The sequence below is a fragment of the Glycine soja genome, chromosome 19 (genome assembly GCF_004193775.1).
Source record: "Glycine soja cultivar W05 chromosome 19, ASM419377v2, whole genome shotgun sequence".
Taxonomy (NCBI): Eukaryota; Viridiplantae; Streptophyta; class Magnoliopsida; order Fabales; family Fabaceae; genus Glycine; species Glycine soja.
In genome coordinates, this window is record NC_041020.1 from 45,942,016 (window position 1) to 45,969,604 (window position 27,589).

The 27,589-nt window shown below is 31.2% G+C and overlaps 2 protein-coding genes and 1 long non-coding RNA gene across 6 annotated transcripts; all 3 read right to left on the reverse strand.

The window, feature by feature from the left end:
- Positions 1–7,003: 7,003 nt before the first annotated feature.
- On the reverse strand, positions 7,004–10,060 carry LOC114398246 (probable carboxylesterase 15). Its single transcript, XM_028360425.1, has 2 exons — positions 9,332–10,060; positions 7,004–7,559 (listed from the first exon to the last, which is right to left on the reverse strand). The coding sequence occupies exons 1-2, from the start codon at positions 9,997–9,999 to the stop codon at positions 7,253–7,255; spliced, it is 975 nt and encodes a 324-aa protein (XP_028216226.1). The 5' UTR covers positions 10,000–10,060; the 3' UTR covers positions 7,004–7,252.
- A 5,635-nt stretch (positions 10,061–15,695) lies between these two features.
- On the reverse strand, positions 15,696–22,754 carry LOC114397975. Of its 3 annotated transcripts, XR_003663489.1 has the most exons (6): positions 22,464–22,754; positions 22,135–22,237; positions 17,876–21,821; positions 17,554–17,590; positions 17,423–17,484; positions 15,696–16,098 (listed from the first exon to the last, which is right to left on the reverse strand). It is a non-coding gene; the product is annotated as an uncharacterized LOC114397975 (long non-coding RNA). The 3 variants fall into 3 exon arrangements; XR_003663488.1 differs by having other exon boundaries at positions 15,696–17,484; XR_003663490.1 differs by having other exon boundaries at positions 15,696–17,484; positions 17,876–17,936; positions 22,464–22,747.
- A 942-nt stretch (positions 22,755–23,696) lies between these two features.
- Positions 23,697–27,359, reverse strand: LOC114399412 (probable E3 ubiquitin-protein ligase BAH1-like). 2 transcript variants are annotated; one of them, XM_028361597.1, is made up of 7 exons: positions 27,063–27,359; positions 26,765–26,986; positions 25,656–25,900; positions 25,300–25,548; positions 25,070–25,207; positions 24,216–24,274; positions 23,697–24,133 (listed from the first exon to the last, which is right to left on the reverse strand). In XM_028361597.1, exons 2-7 carry the CDS (start codon positions 26,937–26,939, stop codon positions 24,025–24,027), a joined length of 975 nt encoding a protein of 324 aa, XP_028217398.1. In that variant the 5' UTR covers positions 26,940–26,986; positions 27,063–27,359; the 3' UTR covers positions 23,697–24,024. The 2 variants fall into 2 exon arrangements, with proteins under 2 accessions (XP_028217398.1, XP_028217399.1); XM_028361598.1 differs by having other exon boundaries at positions 26,765–27,359.
- Between the last annotated feature and the right edge of the window lie 230 nt (positions 27,360–27,589).

Below are 27,589 nucleotides of genomic sequence, written 5' to 3' on the forward strand. Positions count from 1 at the left end.
TAAGTCCACTCTGTCTGTTGGGTTTCTCGCTTCAGACACAGAGCGTTCTACGTTGTGACTTGTGTTGTGAGTAGTGAAAGCGATGATGACTGTTTTTATTTTCATTATCATCAGCAAAAGAAGATATTTATACTAGAGGAAATCACCATTCATATCATCTGCAACATGCACCAAGGGAAATGCGAGAAGAATGTTTACACAGTAATGCGCCTTCATGCGAGGTTAAGACAATGGGGTTGTGTCAAGGTGTTTCTGACATTAAAAGTGGAAACAGAGGGCATGAAGATGGATTTTGAAATTTGGCTTATTCTTCTTATCAAAAGCTAATTAACTCTAGCATCCTTCGCCAAAAAACTGTATGTATCTGATTAATTAATAGAGCCATCCTCCTAATCGTACATATGCATCTCACTCGAAATAGAATTACCCCTTCATCATCATTTACATAGGCATGGACTTGAACCAGTTTTAATTAAGTAGCCCAGTAGATGTTAATTGTTTCTTCATTATAATTTAGAAACGAATGTAAAGGGAAACTCGTCCAATTAGTAATTATTTTAACTAAAGGTGTGTAGTGCCATGATCTATATATCATATTCATACCAACCAAGAGCAAGTGTCATGTTACAATCAGCTGTATCTATCAGCCATTGTGACTTGTAAGTAAATGCATATCATAGGCTCTCATTTTTCTTTTCCGAAACTCCAACCATAACTAATCAACCACATGATTCTTCGTGGATGACAGTCCAAGATGCTTCCTGCCTCCTTTTTTTTTTTTGGCTTTTTGTATGGAATTCATGCAAATTGTGAATTTGGAACCGCTCATTTTTGGTTTTCTAATAGCAAATTTATTGTAAGAAAATGCAAATTAGAGTTTTCTTATAACTTGAGTTTAACTATTTTTTTTGTTTCCTGTAAAAAAAAATCCTTTGTTTTTCTTTTGGGTAAATTAATAATATCCAAATAATGGTGGGAGAGAGTTTAAAAGTTACATACAATTTAATTTATTCTTAACTGATTTATTTAATTATTTCAACAAAATCAAATATTTTAACTACTTTTAAAATTTTATTTTCAATATAAACAAAGTCTTTTAACATCATGCCTTTTATTAAAATTTAAAATAAACTGGCCAAAGCTCGACTAAAAGGTATACTTTGACAACTTGGGTTGGGCTTCCCATTCACTATAATTTATATATTGGTTTTTCAATAAGACAACTAATAAATAGACAAGGACTTTTTAGCGTCTAAAATACTTTTGGATGAAATAGCAAAGATGCATTTCTTTTTTTATAAGTAAACTTTTATTAAGCAATAGAATATAAGGGATATTCTAATCTGAATACAAGCTACAAGATCATTATATCAATCAGAAAAAAACATTAAACACTATCTATTTTGATCTTGAATGGTGTTCATAGTCTCATTTATCATGTCTAAAGCACCAATAAAATGAACCTGAATACCTTTGAAATACAATTTTGTTACGCATAATTCAAATAAACCATACCACAACCTTCCAGAAGAGATGACAAATAGGTCGCACAACTTTTTCCTTCTTAACACGCACACACACATATTATTAATGTATCAAATGTAGTATATTACAGCATATTATTAATATGAACTTATAATATCAATATAATATAATAACATGCCTAATATATATTTAATACCAGTGAACAACGTTGTTTTTTAATGTAGCGTAAACAGTGACTTTAATTTTGTGATAACTCTTTCTGCGACAGTATACAATGTAACTATATATATGCAAGTCGATTCAACCAGCTGGTGTGTGCTTTGAAGCAGCCATTTGTTGCACCAATAATTAGCACATGTCATGATTACTCTCGTCCATTATTGCTTGAATCACCAATGGGTCATGGTTTTGACATTTGGATAAAACAAATTGTACAATCATTGTGAATAGCTTGAAACATGACTTAGCCAAAAGTCATATATCTTCTTCTCCCACTAGTTTGAGACTTTGGGTACATTGATTTCCAATTAAAGATGCATAATAACCAAAATTAGATCAACTAACTTTGATGCTTATCATCTTCCTTTTAGTGCCGGAAAAAGTAGAAACGGATCAATTTCGGCAATAGTGGATTGATTAATTAATTTGAAGAAACTTTGTGAGATCAAGCATGCATAGTCATGATCCACAATGATACATTAGCGCAACAAGTATTATTTAATTTATTTAACCTTTTCAATCCAAAGATTGCGTCTTTTGTAAAGAGTTTACAGCATGAAATTCCTTGTCTTGACCTTTTGGTCTGTTAATTCCTAAGTGGTCACGAAATGATTTTAGCACAGGTTCTAATGGTTTAAAACTATACATGATAATAATTAAATAGAGAAAACTGAAAATCTGATCATATATCTTCCGTGCCTTTGACACATGTCCAAACTTTTGCAGCGAAAATATGATCATTTCTAGTGGACAGTATGGATTGTCCACTGGTCTAGCTAGATTAATTGTTTTGAAAATCCAATCAATCTAAAACATTCCAAATAAAGAAATTAAGCTAATTAAAGAAAGCTGAAAATTTCATCCCTTATGGATAAAAGCCAAAGCTCTTGGAATATTGAGGCTTCTGTCACTACAATGAACTATAATTTGTGGTTTTGAAACGCAACTAGTAACACAGATTCTTTGAACCTGACACGGTAATTCGTGGAAGAACGATACAGAATGTGAACCCCGAAACTGCGGATGCATGTGTTTCCACTTTCCAACAGAATTGGTCTTCTGATTTGCATTATCTTTTTAGAATTGATGCTTAATATAATAAGGCCAAACTTTATAGCTATAATCGGATATTTAACAACGAGTCAAATAAAAATAAAAGTATATTATTTAAATTCTGCGAAAAAAGAAAAAATAAATAAATCTAATAACTTAATTATTTTCAAATTAAAGAAAAAGAAAATTCTATCATTTTTTAAAAAACAATTAAAATAATAATTTAATATTATTCCATTTCATTAATGTATTTTATGATTTTTATCAATCTAAAGATAACATCTGTGCTGTGCATGTATCTGTCCAGGTTTACATATGCGAGAAGAAGGTAGCTAGATTGCTAGATTCAAGTGATGGAGTTGGGGATACCCTTGTTTGGACCCACAAGTCCACGCCAAAGGCATCTTGACGTTGAGATAAAGCACATTACTCACCAAAACATATGGCAATTATGCAAATGAAAAAGTTTGCGAACACATGTGGATATCGTTTGTCTGCTTCGGCCTCGGTGTAGTTCAATTTGAAACGAGTCAAACTAACAACAACAACAGTCATCAAATTTAATTATAGACTCAAATTTTTATAAGTTCTAGAGTATCTTAAATTAATGTATTATTAATATCAAATTTCTAAATGATCATAATTAAGTATCTAATAGTTTAAAAACAATGTGATTGTTACTTAATTTCTTATTTAGATACTTAGTAAGTAAAAATTTTGTAAAAGATACTATGATGCAATGATGTATTTGTGAAATAAAATATAATTGTCGATAAGACAGAACTGTTACGCCTAATGTGATATTCAATGATTAACATGTTAGATATGATACAGTGCATGGTGATGTACACTTTGATTATATATTGGTTATATTGTTTATCTATCTAAGGGACAAAGATGTTATCTCTTTATTTTAGTGCTCAGTTATTGAGACCAAATGATTATGAACAATCTGCCTATTGAGGTAGAGATATGTTATATAAGTGGAAGAGAATGACTCTTGAAAGATGAATCAGTCTCTATAGATGTATTTCAAGAGTGCATTTTAGTTACATGACATGATGTAACCAAGTTAGATGCAGGGCCTAATGGGAGATGGCATGGGAAGTTACAGTTTGGTACGCCACGATTGATGTGCGTGACCTTGGCTAAGGTCTAAGGAGGGAAAGGTATTGAGTGTGTGACGTTCTAATGGATAGATGGGTCTAATACGTTTTGAGATTGATAATGTCAGCTTATAACACCTCGGTTATAATGATGCAGAGGGTATATCTCATGATGTAACAAGGATGTGACCTTATGATGGGGAGATTGTCCCATAATTTGAGTACGCATATGATTATTGATATTGAGCGGCACTGGAAATAGTGTCAAGCATAATGTAGAATGTGAAGCTACGTACACAGATATGTGAGTGTGTCAACAGTCGAGGTATACATACTTCACTTCATGAAGGTTGTATTTTGACTAGTGATTGATCAATCGAAAAGTATGAACCACAATATATATAATGTTAAGCATCACTAATTTTTATTTTCTTTATGTGTATGTACTTCTGGACCAGATACGTTAAGATGACAATCATGCCCAATTTTATTTATTTCTGTATTTGAGTTAGGATAGAAATTATGAACTGCTATGACTATATTATTTGATATAAGGATTGAGATTAGCTAGTACACAATTTATATGTATTTATTTAATTTACATTATGAACTGAAGTTATTTAAAGAAGATACTGATTCTTTATATAATATTTTCTACTTTCCAAATTAAACATGCATAATAAACATTTCATTTAATCTCGAATAAAATTAATCTTATTTTTATAATAATAAAAATATTAGTGTGAATTATGTCTAATATAATAAGGTGTTACAGTTATCATCTACTAATGATCTGATCACACCAACTACCCTATATCATATGTTGATTACTTCATGATAGCCCAACTCCTTAATTATGTTCAACACCTCCCGGCCAATAACTTCACCTATTAGGATCACATTTGCACTTAGATATTTTTTCCTTCATACTTAGTTTTGTATGGGTCCACAAACCGAAGGTGCACATCAACAACAACAAAAAGTTATTGTCTATTCTCGCAAGACCTAACCCTCCAAAACATTATTACATATGCCCAACACAATATATACTCTAACAACAAAAACTGAATAACACACATATGCCAACACATAGTAACAAACAAAATTGAACCAATTTCATTCAATTCACAGAATAATAAATAAATACCCCTAATGCCCTACATATGTAGGACCACAATATCAACCGAAAAAAACCAACCCTAGCTATGATTCTCGTAATAACCAATATGTCACAAATTGATCATACCTTAATTAATTTATGCCCTTCATCACAAATCTCACGCACAACTCAAAAATTGAATGAATTTGAGAACTCTTTAATCCCTTAGTTGATTGGAAATTTTCTCTCCAATTACACTATGATTTCATCCACGTGTCACTTAGTCCTCATTAACATTTACAACTCACACTTAATCAACAAACATAGTTAAGCAAATATCTAACGGATCAGTTTAGTAATGAAGGTTGAAGTTGTATTTACGAAATAACAGATTTGAACCTCAATGTAATCATTATAAAAAAAAACGGGGGAAATTAGATGGCAATTGGCGATTTTCCCATTGTTATTGAAGTTTGAAAACACAAGACACTAATTTAGTATGAAATAAACATAGAAGACGAAATTAAAATTTTAAAAAATAAAACATCAAAAGTCCAATTTTGTCTAATACTGAAATTTGATTTTTAAAACATCTCTAACGAGATACATTATGTAAGAGAGTTTCTATGATGTCTTAATAATTTTGAGGATTTTGATACTCTTAAATTTTAATCAATCAAATTACATGTCATATTTTCATTAATTTTTTTTCAAACTAGTGTTGATTATTATCTTTTAAAATTTTAAAATTGAAATTTTTTTAAATTAGGAAAATGACTAAAGATAATTTTAAAAATCTAAACCCTAAAATATTTTTAGTTACTTTCAACATTTTTTATAAAAAACTAGTTTTTGTAAAATATAAGACCAAAATATTCAGATGAGTACTCTTCTTTGTTCTTTTCTTTAACCTTAAAAGATGTTTTTTTATTAATTTATACATAATTAACTTCACATTAATTACATTAAAGAGGAGGACGAAATCCACTGTTTTCACGATGTATAAAAAAATTCTGACTATAATTAACATAGTGTAGAAAGGGAATGAATGAAAAACAATTCAGGGACTCATTGAGTTAGTTAGTAACGCTGATTGGATCACCACACAAAAATGTTAAATATTGATATTTACACAAAAAAGGTATATATGATATTGATATTCAATTTTTTTATGAAAATTAAAGAGTTAAAAGTAACTAAAAAATTTAGGATTCTGCCTTCTAAAATTATCTTTAATCATATTTTCTAATTTTAAAAAGTTACGATTTTAAAAGATAATAATCAAGGATCAAGGATTAATTTAAAAAATAAAAAAATAATTAATAAAAATATACATGACATATAATTTAATTGATTAAAAAATAAACAGAACTCGCAAAACTGAAACTATTGAAAGCACCATGAAACTCTATCATGTATTCATTTCATAAGATACTAGTTTATCAATAATTATTACTTATTAGATCACCAATGATCAAAAGATTCGGAGATCCACCTTAACCATAAAATTATCAGCTTGAATACATTCCCAACCCACTAAAAAGGAGGACAAAATAAATTGAGTGTCTAGTGGAACTTAGATGAAAGTAAGTCATTCATGTCTTCGCATGTCATCTAGTTTCGAACACAGAAATCCGTAAACTGATGTTATTGGTGTTATCCGTCATACTCTATCTATGTGTCACATTGTATGATCACGAACAAGATGTGAATGACCTATAAGATTCCCACTCCCGCTATCTGATCACTGTAAGCTTGTCAACTGTCATTTATCTATCAATCATCATTCCACTTTTTTTCTTCTTCTTTTAAAATATCTAAATCAATTTCCCGAGTTTGATAAGTAATGAATGAATAACGTCAACCTGCAAATGAAGAACTGATACAAATGTAACATATTTTGAAATAATATCAAAGTAGTTTACGTTGCATCAGGCTAAAAAAATATATAACCAATTTCTTTAAATTATATTAAATGAAAGCTGAAATATAATAAAAATATAGAATTCTTATTAAAATTCTATTATTATGAATTTTTCGCTTGAGAAATTACTGATACAATTCAAAAGTTATAGCACAAATAGCTAAGAAAGATACTTGACTACAATCTCCAATGAAAAGCTACACGTACACACCATGAAATTGACATTTATATATACTTATAAATTCCCACGAACTACTTATACCGGGCTAAAATTACACAGACTAATTAATTAACCTTAATTACATTTCACTATGAGTGTCTTTCTACTGTTGAATTTGTTTTTTCAGGTGCGTGCGTGCCTTCTAACTAGAAGTTTGCAAGCATGAATCGTTTAAGGATTTGGATGACCTCTTCTGCAACTTCTGATGAGAATGAATCATGCGTGAAAAACCCATGCTCGCACCCCTCAAACTCAACGTATTTAATGTCCTTGTCTAATTCTTTTAACCTTGTAGCATAATTTTTTGCCCTATCCTTGAGCAATTCATTGCCACCTACTATCACCAAAATAGGATCAAGCTTCTCTTGTTCAAGATTTGGGCTTCCAGGTCCGAACGGATTCGCCAATGGGTGGTCTCGGCTCTTTCCAACAGGCATCGAAAGCCTCCAAAATCTGCTTGGAAATAAACAAATAAGCACTAGTATATTAGCATGTGGGTGTGCGTGTGTGAGAGAGAAAGAAATCTAAAAGCCACATGATCATAATTAAATGATTTCATGACCATCAAAATGTAAATTTCTTTCTCGATCACAATCTCTTTAGTACCATTGCTCACTTTATTTCATTGTCATCACTTGTATATATGAGGAATATATATATCTAAAAGTTGGCTTTATTTGTTGCGAAGCATGTTAGATAAGACTTAGAATAAATAAATAAATGATTTGGAATTAGAGCATATTAACATATTGCATTTTGTTATAATGTTGGATTATGCATATCCTCTCGAAAGTGGAAAAGTTTATAAATGATTTTGTTATCGATTTGGAAATCTGAAGTGTATTGATAACTAACTATTTTTTTTTTATGAACATAACTAATTATATGATTTAATGTTAATGTTGTACACGCGTTTCATGTTTTAACCCATATTTTATTCTAAGTAAACAATTTATGTCACTACTAGGGAATTTATTTATATGATTTTTATTTTATTTATATATATTTTCAATAAATTCTAACTTAAGACGAAAAAATAAAGCATTATTATTTAAAATTTACTATATATTTTTTAAATTATTTTAAATATAACTTACATATATTTAAATTAAAGTCAATTATAGATTATATATTAAAATATGTATTACAAAATATAAAATTACAATAATTACATCTATTTTTTTTTTCACATCACATATTGGCCACTACGAGATAACATAAAGAGGAGTGCAAAGGGTTTAGCTAAATGTCACCACTAATTACTTCAATTACATTCATTATTGCCATTTTGATCTGCTCATGTTTCAAAAGTAATCCTTGACGCGTATTTATGCGGATTTTAAAATTTAATATTTATTATTATAAGTTTGTAATTTAATAAAAAAATATTTATTATATATATTTTTTTATAAAAGTATAAGCATCTCTTTATACGAGCTGATTTTACTTAAACAAATTTTTTTATAATATGGTGAGATTATTTTTAAAACATTTTTTCACACATAAAATTAACTTATTCTCTTAGGATTTTACTTATTGAAAATAATATTTAATTGAAAATGTTAAATATGTTATGCTTTCATTAAATATAAGAAGCTATCATTAATTTTAATAATGTAAAACTTATTTTTTTAATAATATTTAAATGTATTTTAAAATTATTTGCATATTTTTAAGAATTAAAGAGGTTAATATATTTATTTTTAAATGTTAGCTGAATATATTAAAGATATTAAAAATGTTTATAACTATTATTATTTATATTTTCTTTTTAAAAATATTATATGAAAATACATATTTAACTTCAGTAATAATCTTTCGAAAATAAATTTTAGTATTACGTATCCACTCTTAAGAAATTAACGAAAACCACATTATAATTTGAAAGGAGCATAAAAACTATTGAACTAATTAAGAATTAAGACTAGTAGTTTAGCCAGATGTTTTTTTATTTTCCAAGAGTCTAGCCAAATGCTGTTGTGTCTTATTCATGGCATATTCCTTTCCCATATAAGGTCAAGACGAAAACAAGTGTAGCCAAGTGATTTGAGTGGGTCCATTCAAATAGGCATTTGTTCAATTAATTACTTACAATGTAGGAGTGACACTGATGCTAAAGTGTGGTCCATTTCAAAGTTTTCAAATAATTCATACATTTATACAGAAAAGAAATTAAGAAAACAGTATATATAATTTTAATTTTTAATCTTTAGTTTTAACCTCACCTGTCTAGTAACTCAAGGCTCAACATGTGCTCTGGTGGACCTTCCTCGGACTTGGTCCGAACCTCCCCGCCAAAAAACGGCGCAAACAAGACGTAACCTCGTACCCGAACCGGGTCCATCTCTCTCGAACCGGACCCCAACCGAACTGCCAGGTGGTGCGCAATGTTCCCGCCAGACGAGTCACCCACGACGAAGACGCGGTCAAAGTCAACGCCCCCACTCAACCACGCGTCCTCCCTCAAGCTCAGGCCCTGCCTCTGGAGCCACCTCACCGCCTCCACGGCGTCGTCCACCGCAGCAGGAAGACGGTGCTCCGGCGCGAGACGGTAGTCCGGCGAAACCACCGCCGCTTGGAGCCCCGACGCGAGGCGCATGCAACAGTTGTGAATATGGGGCCAGGTGCGCGAACCGAAGCAAAAGCCTCCACCGTGAAGGAAAATCACAATAGGGACCTTCTTATTGCTGAGTGCTATGTGTTGTTGTTGGGGCTTGTAGAAGCGAAGAGAAAGGTTGAATCTTTTGTCAAAGAGATAATCCTTATAGGTTATGGAGTTGTCTTGAATGGGTGAAACTTTGAATTCTATGCCGTTGGAACGGAAAATGGAACCGTCGCTATAGAGTTGGAGGAAGCCCATGCAATCCTCTACTACGTGAGGGAGGGAACCCATTATTGTAATTATCAGATAACTAGCTTGTGTATGTGTTTTGCAAATTGCTTGTGTAGTATGTGGATGTATATATATATATATATATAAGTGGACAATGGTTGCGATTTGCTATTAGTGGGGATTGGGAAGAGTGATCGTGTGATTATAATTAAATGAAATTCGGTGCCACATTTATCCCTACCTATTGGTTTCTTTTATTTTATTTCATGTGAATATATATGGACCTTAGGTTAATCAGCTAGATCGATTGGATGAGCAGTCCCGTGTGCTTCTGGATGTTTACTTTTTTTTTTTCCCTGTGAATATATATGGACCTGAGGGAAAAAAATTTAGTCTCTTAAGAATTTGAATTTAGGAATATTTGTTTTCTATATTTGGCATATATAACATGGACCAACAAGATAGCGAAGGTAGGAGGTACCTAGCTATAAAGGCATTTTGATACTTAAGTTAACTTGTAAACTAACAAAGTGACGATATATGCAAAAGAAATTTTCTCTGATAATTCTATAAGTGTCCATTTTATAGGACTACAATAAATCACGACCCTAGTATATATATATATATATATATATATATATATATATATATATATGGAAGTGTATCCACAAGGTAAATCTAATGTGATATGAAGTCATTAACCAGTTGGCATGAGTGATATGAGATGAGTATCTCAAATTCATTTACGATTTAGGGTGTAAGGAGTATCATGAATTACAAGTTGAATGGCTTTAATAGACTTCAAATGAATCCTTGACCCAATGTTAAGTTGGGTTTCCGTTGATTGGGCATATCCGTACAACCTAGAAGAAGAATCCTCTAGTTTGGTGCTTAACAATCTCATCATATATATGATAAACAGTATAAATGATATAATAGTAAAGTTAAAATTTCCAGAAAAGGGGGATAGTGCCTGGTGATTCGGATAGACATTATTATATATGTTCATAATTCGCACGCTAAGCAAATTGGATGTATGTAGCATGACATTGACCACAACTTTTTAGATTTGATTTTGCCTTTTACAAATAAACAATAATCCAGCTGTCCGAAGTAAGTATTAATTTAAGTGGAGTCTAATTATTTGATAAAAATGGTTTTCCTCCACTTAAGTTTATCGTTTGTTTTCTACCTAAGATATGGTTTATAATTAAAAAATAAAAATAAAACACACACAAAAAAATATAGCTTGATATTATGTACGGGTGGCTGAAGGTTAATTAATTATATACTCATTTTATCTGCAGTTTTAAATTTGTTTCAACAACAAATTGTGAAAGACCAACCAAGCAATCCCTTGAAATTGAGATCAACATGAAAAAGAGCCCAAAGGAGAAAAAAGGGGAAGTGCCACAAACAACATCTATATGCAATTATATTCCCCTTGTTGCATGCACCTACCAAATAAGTTTTTTGCATTATATTCCCAAAAATATCTGCTGCAAAGATATTTCATTAAGTAAAAAAGTCTTGTAATAAAGATTACATTTGATAAATTATAAGTGTAACATCTTTATGTTACTATGATTAATTTATTAATATGTATGCACTGACGTATTATTGAAACATTAGACTTTCAAGAAAGAAAGAAAAGGAATAGATCGACTTTATGTGCAGTAATACAATAGTTCTCTTTCATTACTCTAAATTTTTACGGTTTCTCCACTGTGCAGAGCACGATATTGCTCTCTTGTTGTGTAAAAAAGTGTTACGTTAAGGATAAACTAAAATTAAACCCACGGTTTTTATAGACCTTTTTTTTCTTCTATTCATTTTGTAGCATTATTTAATATCATAAGGGCCTCAGTATTGAATTTCACAGCCAAATAAGACTCGGTTCATAGAGAAGACAAATATACATTCATTTTCTTTCTTTGATTTTTTCATAATTTATATAAAAGACCCTGTACAATATTTTTTTTATACACATCCACTACAGTAATATTTGTTTGAAAATAAAAAAAAAAACTTAGAAACGATTTTATAATATTTTAAAAAATAAGTTTGGTTTATCAGTGAAAATAAGGAGATAATTATAATTTGAACCTCTAAAAAATTATAACTAATTAAAAGTGAGTCTTCCCAAGTATCTAAATGGCTGCAATAGTCATTATCCGTAACTTTTACTACTAAATTAATCTTTAAAAATTTAAAAAGAGTTTTGATAAACGTCTAGGCTAAAATGAAGTAGATTGAGATAGAGAGGAAAGAGATATACAAATATATAAAAAGAGAAAAGGTGGAAAGAAAAGTGATACATATGAAAAGTGAATATGACAGGAAAAAAATTGAACTAGAAAATAAGATGGAATAAAGTGAGTGGATGCTCATAATTTTTTATTTTAAAATACCATGTATATTTGTTCTAATCAAACGCTTAAGTAAGGATAAAAAAAATTAGTGTAGACTGAAAAAATAAATTTAGCGTAATGATAAATGATTAATAATATATTAATATTAACATTTTTAAAAATTAACTCTTTGAATCTTGTAAGATTAAAGGAATTTGTGAGGTTCCAACCAATTAACAGATAAAAATCATAAAAGTCAATTAAAAGTGGTGGTGATTGGTGCTCTGGCGCATGGAGTTGGATCCATGTAGGTCTATTTTAATTTGATATGGTTGTACTACAACTCCTAGTGTTAGTGGTGTGGTGGGCCAACAGCAGCCATGAAAATGGCTTATCCTGGCTATTAGCGGGTGGTACATATAATAATGAACTAAGCCACTATTTTATATCTTATTCTTAAGGTCACTCACTGCTGAAGCTGATGCGTTAAGCCTTTTAGTGTCATGTGTTCTGTAAGCAGTAGTATAGATTGTCTTTCATGTTTGAAAAATGTTAATCACTTTCTTGTTTAACTTTTTTCTATAATTGATGGCATTAATGACTTAATGGTGCTACATAGGTTATGATTTTACGTTTATCAGTTTAATGTTAATTTATTATTACTGTAGAATGTTAATATTAAGCAAAATTTAAACATACTATAAAATTATTGATTTTTGAAAAAGCTAGTGACTTAACATGTTATATTTAAAATGATTTCTACTTGAATAACAATCTTTTAATGGATAGTGTCTAAAAGTTAAATTCTATTTTTAAGATTATGAATTCTTTATTTATATGAGAAAAATAATTATACACTCACACTATAAAATATTTCTACGGTCATTTAAAAGTTTTATTGTTAACTGTTAATTATTATCAAACAACAGTATAAAAATATTTTATATTATCAATACATTATAATTAAATTCTATTTATATTATTTTTAATGTTTTTAAAAAAGGTATATTTGGACGTTTTGTTTGTAGGTTGTAGGTCGGCAATTTGTTAGCATCATTGGGTTTAGTTGTCCTTCTTCATGTTATGAGCATGCATAGTTAACTTATCCATTTTGAAGCGATGAAATGCGCGTACTAACATTTGGAGGCCAGCGATGATTGTTAACTTTCCAAGTAATATAGACCATTTGCCAGAGAAATTAAGCATTTTTTTCTTTGTTAATTGTTGTCAGAGAAATTGTCTTCAGATACGGATACTGTGATGTGAATTAGATATGTTTCATCAATAATTTTATCTAAGATAAGCTTAATCTTTCTTCCCATCAGAACTTTTCTTCTAAAAATCATTGTTCACTTGCCACGGTGCCTAACTCTTATTGTTTGAACAAACACGAGAATCTAGTTGACATTAAAAGCTTTTTCTTTGTTGATTTAAAAAATATATATTTATATGGTGTATTATTTCAGATTCTATTAATGGCATTAGTCTTACTCCTTATCTAAAGATTTGCTTATTTTCTTCTAGATAATGCGTACTCTGTTCAAGACTTTTCGGCGCTCTATGATTCATCCAAATCAAGAATCAATTTATCTTTTTGCAATTTGCACTCACCAAGAGTTGAGTAGGCAAACATTTATCACACCATTGGCATTTATAAGAAATATTTTTATGTGTCTTAAAGAAATTTAGTCACAACATTATTATTATTATTATTATTAATTTGTTGTTGAATAAGTTTAGGGTTTAAAACGAGTCAATTTGACATAATAAAAAAAAAAAACACTTGGATCCCAGACGGATAACTTCAAAGGGTCATGGTCACCCTCATCTTTTAATGTTTATTTAAATTATTATAAAAATTCGAAAAACATCTATTGAGATTGGAGAGAGGTTCAGTAATTTTTTTTTTTAAAGAAGTGCGCTCATTAAATAGATAGATCTTATAACTTTGAGTTTGAGAGATTAATTATGGACTCTTAATCAATAAATACTTCATATTAAAAAAAATTATTCAAATTATAATATTTAATATTATCAATATATTTTTATAATAATTTTTTAGACTTTTCATTCATTAACTATGTAACAAATATTCTTAAGATAACTCCAAAAATCATTATACATATATTAAGAGTTCACTTGAGTACAAGTTGAATGCGTCAAATTAACTTAATAAAAAGAGGTGGAGATTCCCATAAAAATTATAATATTTATATAATTTTTTTAAAGATTTACTACTTTTTTAGTCTATTTAATATTTATGTGTAGTTTCTAAACTTTGTTTTGACTAATCAATATCATTTAACCTATGTTTGTTTTTACTTTAGTTTTTTTATTTATTTTTTACTTACTTTTAGTTCTTGATCAGTGTAGGTAAGAACGAAAAAATTAGGGACTATAAACAAAAATATAAAAAATTAAAAACTAAAAACATAATTAATCTATGGTCTTTAAGAAAGAGATAGTTAATCTCATTTTTTATTTTGATATATTATATCAATACCATATCTAGTATTTCTATTGCTTATCTTATTTTATTATATAAAAATTGTACAAATATAATTTCTCCATTAAAAAATATTGTAACAGGAAAATGAAGTCTAAAGAGAATCTTTTAATTTTGAACCTAGCTCGCCGAAATCCGAATATTTGTTTTGTACTGTTCCTTTTCACCGTTATCAATGTCTCTCATGGTCATGGACCTTTACGTGACAAATAGAATACCAGATACTCCCCCCATATCACTGGTCACCCATTCCATTGGTCAATGAGCCATTTTCAGTCGCAATAGGAATAGTATTTTACTACTTTAATTGCATGCACCAAATTGCCAAAGAAGTGGATCTTGAGTCTTATCTAACCAAGCCATGTGGGATGAGTATCAATTGGTGACATTGTGATGCAATCTTGTCCTCAAACAGTCCATCTCCTCACAACACACATGCAATAAAATTAAATCATATCCTCATCTTATTATATAGAAGACAAAGGTCTAGGTTTTCGGTTTGAATTGTTATACTAGTAGGAAGATAAAATCCCCAATAGTTCAGACTGAACCATTCTGTGGTTCTAGTTCTTCTCCTTACTATAAGTGAAACCCTAAATAAATATAACTATCGATATTAGAAAAATGTTAGCAAGCATCCTCTTTAAAATGAAAGTAATTGAAGTTTAAATAAATCTTATTAACTTCATGTTTGCTTATGCAGTGCGTCCAATTGAATCTGTGTCCAATAAAAACTACTTGTTACAACTTCTACGTTATTTTGATTAGGAAAAAGGAGATAATTTTTAACAGTAATCCATGTCACATACATCATTCTAAACATACACTAAATAGAAAAAAAAAATACAAGTATTATGTCCATGTAAATATTGTTAAAAATAGAATAAGACGCCCCCAACTCAATGAAGTTCTAGATAAATTTTACCCAATAGTTAAGAATATGTTGTGCTAACAAGTATTGCCAATTCCATATACACAGGTAATACGAGATAATTTATGAAATTTTCCGTAAACTTAAATAACCAAGATTGAACCATTTAAAAATTTAAGGAAAAATTTCACTCTGATTGCCAATTCCATATACACAGGTAATACGAGATGATGATATCACTCTGTTTGATCATCCATCATCATCAAGTAACATGAATTGTGACAAAATTGAATCTAACTTCAGTATCCAGAATCAAATAACCCTGATCAGACTTACCAAACTAGTAGTGGTGATGCATCCAGCTCCTTGTTAGAGTGGCTTTGTTGTGCCTCTGCATACATCTTTATACTTAATGTTGTTTATGATTCCATCTTTGCAAAAGGATGTGGGAGAGAGAATACATAAATTAGGCTCTTCATCGTGAGGGATAGGGGAGAACATATTAATAAACGTGGGTGGAAATTGGGAAAGCGAGAAAAAACATTAATATTGCATCAAGGGTAGTTAGGCATAGGTCCCAACATAATTGCATTCTGAACTCATCTTTTGCATTTAAGCTATTGTTTAATTTTCTTGTTATCTTTTTTCTTTTGCCCTTTTACCCTCAAATTTCACACTTACAATTTTTTTCCTCTTCCACTTCTTCTATTGTTTACAAATTGAGTATTTACCAACGCAAGTACAAACAAAGTTTTTGTGAACTCGACACTCGGTCTTCAGTTTAATCTTTATTACTTGTGATAAAATTGATACATTTGTCAATCTGTTAACACTTGTCATTACATATCAATCCCTAAAGGGATTCTTTGAAGTATTTTGCAATGTAATGTAAGGGAGTTGTGTTGCATGCATTCATGTGAAATCATAATATATATTTTCTAGAAAGGAAAAAAAAAATCAGTAGCTTGTCATTACATAGCAGTCCCTAGAGGGATTCTTTGAAGTATTTTGCACTGTAATGCAAGGGAGTTGTATTGCATGCATTTAAGCAAAAAAGGATATGTATGCTGATGTTGAGATCCCACATTGACTAGAGATATGACCAATGTAGTCCCTATAAGACTTGAACACGTCTCACCTTACAAACTGATTTTGTGGGGTTGAGTTAGGCTTTAAGCCCAAATTCTAAGAGTTGAATCAGTAATAAATGTTTACATCCAGGTTTAACATTAAACCCTGTATAGGATTTTTTATTCCTAATGAACAAACTTGCTAGGCATATTCAGGATGAAGTGTCTTGGTGGATTTTTTTGCTAATGACATTTTTTATAATTCGGGTGGGTGCTGGAGTTGGAGTTGGAGTTAGAGGGAAATGCTTTGAAAACCAAGGGATTTCGATTGAGTTCATCAAACAAAGTTTATTGATTTTATGAACCCAGCAAAGGAGAGTGAATGATGCATAAAAATTGGAGATGAATACCAAAAATTGAAAGCCAAAAACACTATAAAGGAAATCCTAAAAGATGGAGGGATAGTTAAGGATGTCAAACATCATATCCAAGAAGGATAAATGAAGAAGAGAAGTGTCTCAGGTATTTAATCAATTTATTCTATTGTTGGTAGTTGATAGAATTTACCAAATATTTTTCCCTTTGTATTTTAATTATACTAACCTGACCTCTTGCAAAGCACACAGAAGGGGGAAAATTATAAGTGAAATTAATTAATAGATAAAGGGAAAGGAATAAAACAAACCATGCAGCACTCTTCCTAGCACGTGATGCAGTCTTCACAATGTCTCCATTGGCAAGAACCACCTGGAATACAAATAGTACAATAAATACAGCATCACATCAATGCATTAGAGACCGAAAATTGGGATTAACCTTGAGACTGATGACATTATCACGCATAGTGCCATACCTGCAAATTATTAAGGGGAACCATTATGCTCAGTATGATGGAACATTTTCACAGCTTTTTTTTAAACAGGTTTTTATAAGATCGGGATATTTCAAGTGATAGAATTACATCAACATCAAGTTTAGTAGTCTTAAGTAATAAGCCTCAAGTAAAATACCTTCAAATCAAATATTTGACCTTATAAGGAGACGGTTTGGCTCTCACCAAGATGAAACATTTAAACCAGAATGTATCAATGTTTGCCAGCAACAAATGAAAATATACATATATCAGAAGAGTGACTACCTCACAGCTGGCGAACCAGAGCAACATGTAGCACACATGCCTCCAATGCTACCACCAGGACCTGCTTGTAACAAGTATAAATTTAACTTAAAATCAGTGCATTCTTCCAGAATTTTAAGCCTCTTTTAACCTTCAACTATCAGATATACTCCCAGGTCATATCCAACTAACTTGGATCAAGTGGAAAAAATAGGCCATAAGGTTCCAAATACTCGTTAAGCTCCATCCATCCAATGCCAGGCTCAACAACAACATCCATGCCATTAACATGTAATGCTTTCACTCTCTATAGATTGCACTAGTATACAATGTAAGTATAACAGCTACAGTAAAGTTCACTTTTTTATGTCCAATCTGTACCATTATGCACACATGATCTGTATTCTGTATTCTGCATGTGTAAATACATCTGAGCAAGTGCCTTGTCTACATAATGGTATATGCACATATAAACAAGATTACTCTAATGATACGGCTATAATCATCATTCATCAAGAAATGTACAGTAGCTGGTTCTAAAACATATTTCTGTACTACAACTTCAATTCCAGAAAATAGTAAGAAATCTGTGCAACAGAATGACTTTAAAATTTTGTAATCCTAATGATGATACTAAAAGTATTTTCATAATTTGCAGTAACAATTAAACAATAATGCATTGCTTAATGTATTCATAGAAAAGCCACTAGCATACTACAATGGTAATATTCAATGCATGTTACTGTTTAGCACAGCAATACAATTATCATTCCATGGGTTACAAGTATAAATCCTAACTTTTAAGTAAAAGGAGGCATCAAAAGACAGCATTTGAAAACATGTAACAATAAAGATTGTCATGAACCAAAAATCCCAAAAGTTTAAGCCATTAGGTGAAGACACATAGATGGTTTTACGTTGCATCTCTAACAAAGATTATGACAAAGCAAGGAGAAGATATTTAGGCCACAAAGAGAGAAGTCTTATCAACTCTGTAAGCTCTCAACTCTGCCTTAACATAAGCAAATTAAGAATACATCACACAGATCAATTCAATACAAGCCCTAAAATTTATTTCAAAAAGGAAAAAATACATGTGTGTAAAATTGCTTCCTGATTAGCAGACTGGAGGCAACTCCACAGGCCGGTATGAAAATGCACTTCCCAGAAGGAAACGTGTCATCTTTGGGTTTTCGTTTTTATATGTTCTTCCCTTAAGGACAATGGTAGAGTAAGTGCTTACAGTTTAGCATCAGAAACATGCTCCATTCCAACAAATGACATCTTATTTGTTCACAGGAGGGGTAGAATTTTGAATGAAGGTTGAGAATGAAAAAGGAAGAATAAGATTTCTAACAGAAACACAATAAGGATCAAAAGGGGAACACAAAAATGGAAAACTATGGATTCAACACCCATTCCAAGCCAACAAAGGCATCTTAAACTTCTACAAGTCTACTGTGCTTGATTTTATTCTCAAACATATCAAATTTTGAGTTCAGCAGCCCTTGAGCAGACATGAGACCAAATAGGCCTTACATGAGTTTCACCACATTCCATTTGAATGAAATATATATTTCATAATCATAATATACTGGAAACAATTATATGCATATATTATACTATCGTAATAGAACATGTAAATACTTTCATTAATGACATGTCAATGCAAACCCCTCCATGAGGGGATACGGTGTGACCCTTAATTGATGTAGCTCCGCCATATGGTACAATAGGAACCTATTACAATTTTTAAAAAAATAAAGCATAAATAAAAAGTAAAATGCAGCCACAAGTTTCACATGAACACAATCATCATTTATTATTAAGTATTAACATTATTGGTCAAAAAGACACTCTAATAACATGCCAAATAACTGCTTGATTTAAAATTTAATTAGTTAGGTAAGGATCACGGTGTAGATTTTTGGGTTTTATAATCTAAGTTCAAATAATGTCTAACTGAATATTAAAAGAAGAGCTCAACACTATTAGAAGAAACAAGAAAATTTTGGGGGGCAGGGGAATGAAATAGGTTTATGTTACTTTTTCATCAGGAGATTCAGGACTATAGTAGCATAACATAATTGACACGGTTCAAGATATTAGGATGAGGTTTAATCCATTTGCAGATGATTTAGTAGAAGCTAACCAAAAGAAAATGATGAATGTACTCAATGTAGTACAAACATTGTGCAAGTTAATACTCAAAGGCCAGCTACAGCTAAATCAGAAGGACCATCTTGATGAATAGTTGGATGGCTAAAAACAAGGAATTATAAATTTGATTGTGATTGGCTAAACCAGTTCCTATGACACCCATTATGCTTTAGAAAAATTGCCGGGCTATCACAATAGATATATGGTTGCAACAAAGATATAGAAGACAAATTGATAATTGAAAAAACAATGAAAGGGAAAAAAATATGTATTTGATGAAGGAAGACAGCCTTGTTTGAGGATAGACAAAGAAAACAGATGGACATTTTTTTTAAGGATGAAAAGAGATATAAATTCCAAATGCAAAACAATTCAAGTATGAAAGGGACAGCAGAAATAAAGATTTTTTTTTCAAAGGGAGAAAAATCAACAAAAAAAAAGTGATGAAAAATGCAGGGCCAAAAGAGATATATGAAGAATATAGATTTGGTCTGATCCAAATGGCTTTATAATAAAATGTTAAGGTAAAACAATCAGCTAGAACATGCTAAACAATGGTTGTTGAGTTAGAAGAACTGAAGCCTTATGACTGTTACATAATTTGACAATCTTAGAGACCTCCTCTTTAGATCTGCAAATAAGAGTACAAAGCAAGAAAATAAATACATGGGGATGCTCTAACTTCTGCCATGAGAATGTATCCACAATATTTTAAAAACCTCTCCTACTCTCCCATGTTTGTTCATGTCCATTCGAGATACTCTAAAAAAAATATGAGAAGTCATTTTGATATATTGTATAGTCTAAAATGATAGGCAAGGTATACATATGCATATTTTGAAATCAACAATATGACACATCAGAAAGTCATATATTTCACATAAGCACTTTCGACCCAGCATGATTAAGAGTTTGGATATTCCAAGGCACATAACAGATGTCATGGAATGGAATCTCTTCTCAATAAAATGAGATATTAGACATAATAGCATTTGGGAGCAAAAGCACTAAGCATAAGTAAATACGAATATACGATTCTGCAGGATTCAGAGATCGGAAATGAACCAATTTACTGATCTGCAGATATACAGATTGACCAATGTCATGTAGAAAATTATTTTAAAAAAGAAATCAACCACATTATATCAGACTTGTCTGTTTTCAAACAGTATTCAGGTCAAATATAGAGGGGAAAAAATACTTTTTATTAGAAATAAATACCACGAGCAAAAATTGTTAGGATCACGGCAACATTCTACTAGAGCATATGATATATCAAAGTGGTATTCAGAATAAAGGTATCTAACAAAATATCACCAGGTTCAATTGCTCTGATGTCCACCAAATCTCCATAACCATTCTGCTACTATATTCAAATAATTGTCACGATATTACAACTCCACTTGAGAAACACAAGTAACACATTTTCAACATAGCTCAGCAGCAAGTATTTTCAATAGTTCTGTTTTGAAAATTATAACGGAATGAGAGAACAACATATAATTGAAGTCTTTCAAATCTATATTATTTGGAAAAACACTGCAGTAGAAACTTCCAAGTTCTTTCTCAATGCAAGTACCAAATTGTGATGAAGTTAAAATTTAAAAGGATAACACAAGATCACTGCAGTTGTAGAAAAGAAACTATGATCAGATGAATAAGTAAACATATATTTCAGACAAGCTTCAGCTCAGAGCATGTCTCATGTTGGATAAACAATCACATCTGGGATATTGACAGCCTTGTGAAAGCTGTTTTGTGGTTTTCCATGGATATATCTTTCATCATAATCAAGAGATATGTTATCCTGTAGGAATGAAGTATTAAAAAAATTCAGGTTGACAATCACAAAGTTGAAGGCCCAATACAATTGCTCATTCAGTATGATGCCATTCTTATCATAATAATAAAAGTATTCATGAACACCAACAACCCGCCAATGAATAAGACTGGCCTACCTTCCAAAAACACATACCAAATTAGATTATAACTAATCAGCTTGACAAGAAATAGCAAGAACCAAAAGGAATTTTCAAATATAATTGATGAACAAATTAGGACCAGCCCAAGCATTTGAAAGTCTTTGTTTCCTCTATTCAGATAAGCCAAGAGTTTTGTACCTGACAGACGATTTTCAACTCCTGAAGAAGCTCCCGCGGAAATTCTTTCTGTGATCCCTTAACAACGTATTGCGTGCTGCCTTTGTTCCTAACACCCAAACCTCTAACATCCATTGCAAGAAATTGCATGTCAGTCATCAAACAATTACTTATTTATTGATTTGAGACCATTCATAGTTCAAGTGAAACATTAAGCTTCGTGCAATAACTAATAAACCTAATTGTTCTGAAATATACAAGGAAGTATCTAATCTGAATAGGCGTAAGCATGCTTACAATTACAAGTTCCTAACTTGCAACAAAACACGAGACTAAGCATGAAAGAGGACCTGTGGGTGTCGCAGAAGGAAGAATTGAAGTGACGTTGAAGAGCGAGTGATCTAGCAGTACAAGTACTTGGGCGAAGAACCAGGAAGAGAAATTTGACATGTTGATGCTGCTTTTGCTTAAGACTACTACTACTGATATCGGATAACAAACAGTCAAGTGTTCAGAGCAAACAAAACCAAGAACCTGATTCAGTACTTCAGAATCACCTTTTACGAACCTCTTCTTTTCACTTTGAGACTAAAATATCTCTCAAAAGTTCATTTTTAATTCGTATTGATTTTTTCATCTATGTAGGATTATAATGTGCGGATCTAAAAATTATCTTAAAAGGTCCCGTCACATGCACGGGATCTAGTTTAAATAAATGTTATTTAAGTTAAAAATATGCTTACAAGTTTGCCAAGTTTTTATGTAACAAGAATAATTTAAGAAAAGTAGTATTGTACGAAGAACAACGTTCATAGTATGAAATAATAATCTCCATTTAAGAAATTCAAATATGTGAAAATATTTTAAAAACTGATTAACTTTCCTATTTTACTGTTCCTTTGTTTTAAATTAAAAATAAATGAAAATTTTAATTTTTTTAATTGTAATGTACGGATAGAATATATGTTTTAATTTTAATATACTTTTATAATAAGATTTCATTGGAACTTCCATTGGATATGTGAATAAATTAATGTGAGATTTTTTTAACTTAACCAGGTATGTTTGGTTATTATAAAAATTCTTAATGTATGTATGTATATATATATATATATATATATGAATTTTTTTTCATTCTTAAAATTCATTAAGACCGTGGTGTAAGTAATTGATGTGAGATTTTTCTAACTTAACCAGGAATGTTTGGTTATTATAAAAATTCTTAATGTGTATATATATATATATATATATATATATATATATATATATATATATATATATATATATATATATATATATATGAGTTTTTTTTCATTCTTAAAATTCATTAAGACCGTGGTGGAAGCAACAAAAAAACATGGAGTGCAATTATGCAAATAAGTTTGAGGTTAGGAATTGTGATGAAGGTAAATATTAGAAATTGAGAGTGATTAATATTAGTTGTATTATAATTACATAAAATTTGGTTTTTGAATTATAATTTCAATTCTAAAGGACTTGTAGATGTCATAATTAAAGTTCTAAGGTTCAATTTAATTTCTAAACAAACTTAACAAATCCATACATTGATAAACTCTAAGAAATGTTCACATAAAATTTAACGTTTAAATATAACAACATTTATTTGATAACTTCCTTTGACATAAAAAATAATATGACTAGACTATCACCGGCTCTGCCTTAAAATTTTGAAAAAGTGACGGTTGAGGATGCCACTTTCCAAAGTGCTCGTTTTTATTTGCTATTTTCCTCTTCATGCTAAGGTCTTAAGAACTAATTAAATCCTACCTCACTTACAACAGTTCAGTCAAGGCCAAAGGACAAACTCAAAATCATGTTATGCTTTTCCTGGGGTTTCTATTTGTTAACAACACTACTACTCGGATGATTCGATGGCCAAAGTATAAAAGCCTACATCAATCCAATTGAATATGTGGACTGTAAATTCCAGTAGTCATTGGATTGCTTCAACTTATCACCCCGTTCACCAGCTAGCCTCTCTTTCCAGTAGTCTTTGCACCTGCGAAATCATGAAAGTTAATGTGATGGCATTGGTTCACATAAGAATAAGAAATATAACGCTATCATGTACCATGTAATACCTTCTTTTCACAAGCAGATCAAGTTCTAACATATGCACGGCCTTAGAATAAACTCCAACCTGGATGAAGAAATGGAGCATTGTTAATGCAAAAGCAAGTTTTTATAATTCAATTTTTAAAATACAAACACAAATCAGAATATACTTTAAAGCTCCAAGGAATAGGATAAATGATATAATCATTATACTTTAGTCATAAGGCAGACATTTTGTGCATAAGGGAAAAATGGAAATATTTAATGTTTTGAGAAGACAACGACTAGAATTTGCTGGATTAATGTTTTCAAGATAGGCTCTAACACCTCTACTCATCATACAGAGATATACTTCAGAAAACCAGATAGTTAGGAGTTTGCAAACCAATTAATGATAGTGATTTAGATAGTGAAAATAAGGTCCATAAGGAAGAAAGGCCAGTCAACTACCTTCACCAAACCCACCCCTACTGAGATGCATACTAGCATCATTTACTTCTACCTTATTTTAGGAAAAAATATGTTTTTAGCCTGTATACTTTGCAAAATTCTTAGTTTTATTCTTTGTATTTCACCATCGAACATTTTGGTCCCTTGAACTTTTTAAAAATGGGTGTTCTTAGTACCTCAGGACAGACATTGTGTAACACCATTTCGATGAGGCTAAAAACACTGATTTTTAGAAGTTTAGGGACCAAAATGTTCGATGGTGAAATAAAAAAACTAAAACCAAGAATTTTACAAAGTATAGGGACTAAAAACATATTTTCCCCTTATTATTATACCAATAATTTTTGTTTCCAGCTTAATTGTTTAGCAAGAGCAGTGCTAGGAGTTTTTTTTTTCTCCAATATATCAGTGCAGAGCACAAAACACATACCTCTCTGCATATAGGACACTTTGACTCAGGACTTGCAGCTTTAAGGCCTTGAAAAATCATCACAGAGGCAGCTGAGCAAGCACATGACTTGCAGAAGATATGACCACAACTCAAAGCATATGGGTTGAAAACAAAATCCTATCATATCAAAATGCAAGCATTTATAAGAGATACTGATATATAAAATATCTTTTCCTTTTTTCAAGTGCAGTGTACAGTTGGGAACTTACCAGGCAAATTGCACAAGTAAGATCATGCTCGAGATTAATAGAATCGGGAAGAACCAATGTCATTACAGCTTTAGTTATGTTTAGCTCACATGAAAAGCGACCATAGACTCCATCAAGGTCACAACTATCCAGTCCACTAGAATTCAGATAAAAAGCACCCAACTCAATTAGCCAAGGTGAGTGCAAAATTTCAATGTGTTCGGCATGCATCCTAGATTTGAAATTCTCTCCATTCACAGAGCTGTGTACCTGAAGTAGAACAGAAAAGGATGGAATGAACCCAAAAACACTAAATCAGAGAAGTATAAATGAAAGGGGGGTCACATTAAGTGCCAATTGTCTCAGCTGATGCATACTTTATCATATTTCTTAAGTATTTTCCTCATTGCAATAGCATTCATTGCAATGTACTCAATTAGAATCCTCCCTTCTTGGGTAAGGGCTTGCCTATCATCTTTAAAGCACTGGCGCAAACGCAATACATATCTCTGCATTCCTGTTGCAATATGAAGATGAAGGAGATTCTTAACTCTTGAACTAAAGTATCCTACTACATCTGATGCTTCCTTCATCAACTCAGAGAAGAACTGTTGATCACACACTACAAGTGGAAAACAAAAACACATTATTAGACTGCATAATGTAATACACTTGGGTTAAATTACAAGACACATCATAATGTTTAATAAGTACTATTTTGCTTATAACATGCTTTGAATCTAATTGCAGGTAAGATAAGTTCTGATCAATTGCAAATAATATTCAAAGATAGCAAAGCATAAGGGAAAACAGGTGTTACAAAACTCTGACACTAGAGGAGACTTAAGAGTAAAATCATATTCACTGAATAATGCTAATCTCAGTTAACATAAGCTCTAAGCAAACTATTTCACTCAAAAGATTAGAAAAACAAGAGAACCGTATAAATATAATGAAAGTTACTTGCAACCTTCTAATCACCATTCACAGCATTAACCCTCTCCCCCAAATAACCTCTTGCTTGTTATTGGACCTTCAAGAAACACCCACTTCCTTCTTTCTTTTCAAAAACAAAAATCAACAAATGAACTTTCTGCAATCTACATCATTAATAATTGCGTGTTTGGTTTTGTGATGATTCAAGGAAACCACGGTATCCCAACATGTTTTTTCCACCACGACAGAGAATAACTTAAAAGGCACCATGGTTTTCTCAACGTGATCCACCCACATTCCCAAACATGCACCATAACCCCTTACTCTTACTTTTGATTACTTAACCTAATGGTCTAAGACATTAGTTCTTCCACAACCCCAACTAGGAGCCAATCCCCGCTTTGGTCCCATGAACACAAGAGCATGCATGTAGGAAAAAAAGGCATAAAAATAAGGACCTCGTGACCTAACACCATGCCAAAATAGTAATTAAAAGAAGATGGTTTCATTTTAATGGTCTCAAATAGAAAGTAAAAAAAAAAAGACTTACATGGGCAAGACTGACAGTGACATAACTGGTCCTTGTTATCAGAAGAAGAGGTATCTTTCTGGCAAGTCTTCAACACTTTCTTTAACCTTATATATTCAACGTGGGCACATTTCTGGTCCACGAGCCACTCCCGTTCCTCCTGCAGATATTCTCTGAATGCAGACCCGAATTTCATTTTGTCCTTTTTTTCTCACTTCCAAATCCCAATCAAAGACAAAGAATCTCCACATAACAATCAATTAATTAATCAATAAGTACAATTAATCGGTGAAATATTGATTAATTTTACACAGCATACCTGGGGAGAAGTGTTTTGATGATGAAAGAAAGAGCGTGAAAGAAGAAAAAAAAAACACGAAGAGGATGATAGAATGAATTATGGTGGTGAGTGACCGAAGAAGGGGGGGTTTTGTTGTTGGTATGGTTAACCTCGACTTTCTCGAGGGATGAGGGTATTATGTTGTTTGTGAGTACGAGAATCAAACACAAGACGAATCTCGTGTCGTTTTCGGAATTGATCGAGAATAAAGCAAACTATCGTTAGTTTGAAGCCACCCAGGACCCGCGCATATTTCGGAATTTGTGTTTTTTTCTTTGCTGGTTCAGCCGAATAAGTGAATAACGTCCTTTTTATTTATTTATAAGAATTAACTTAGAATTCTTTACTCTAAAAAAACGCAGAATATCTTTTATATTAATTATTTTTTTATAAGAAAATGTTTGATTTATGAGACATTCTATTTAGTTTGATAAATAATAAGTGACATTAAAATAAAGATAAATAATAAGTGAAATGCATTAATGTCTTAAGTTTTTTATAGTCTA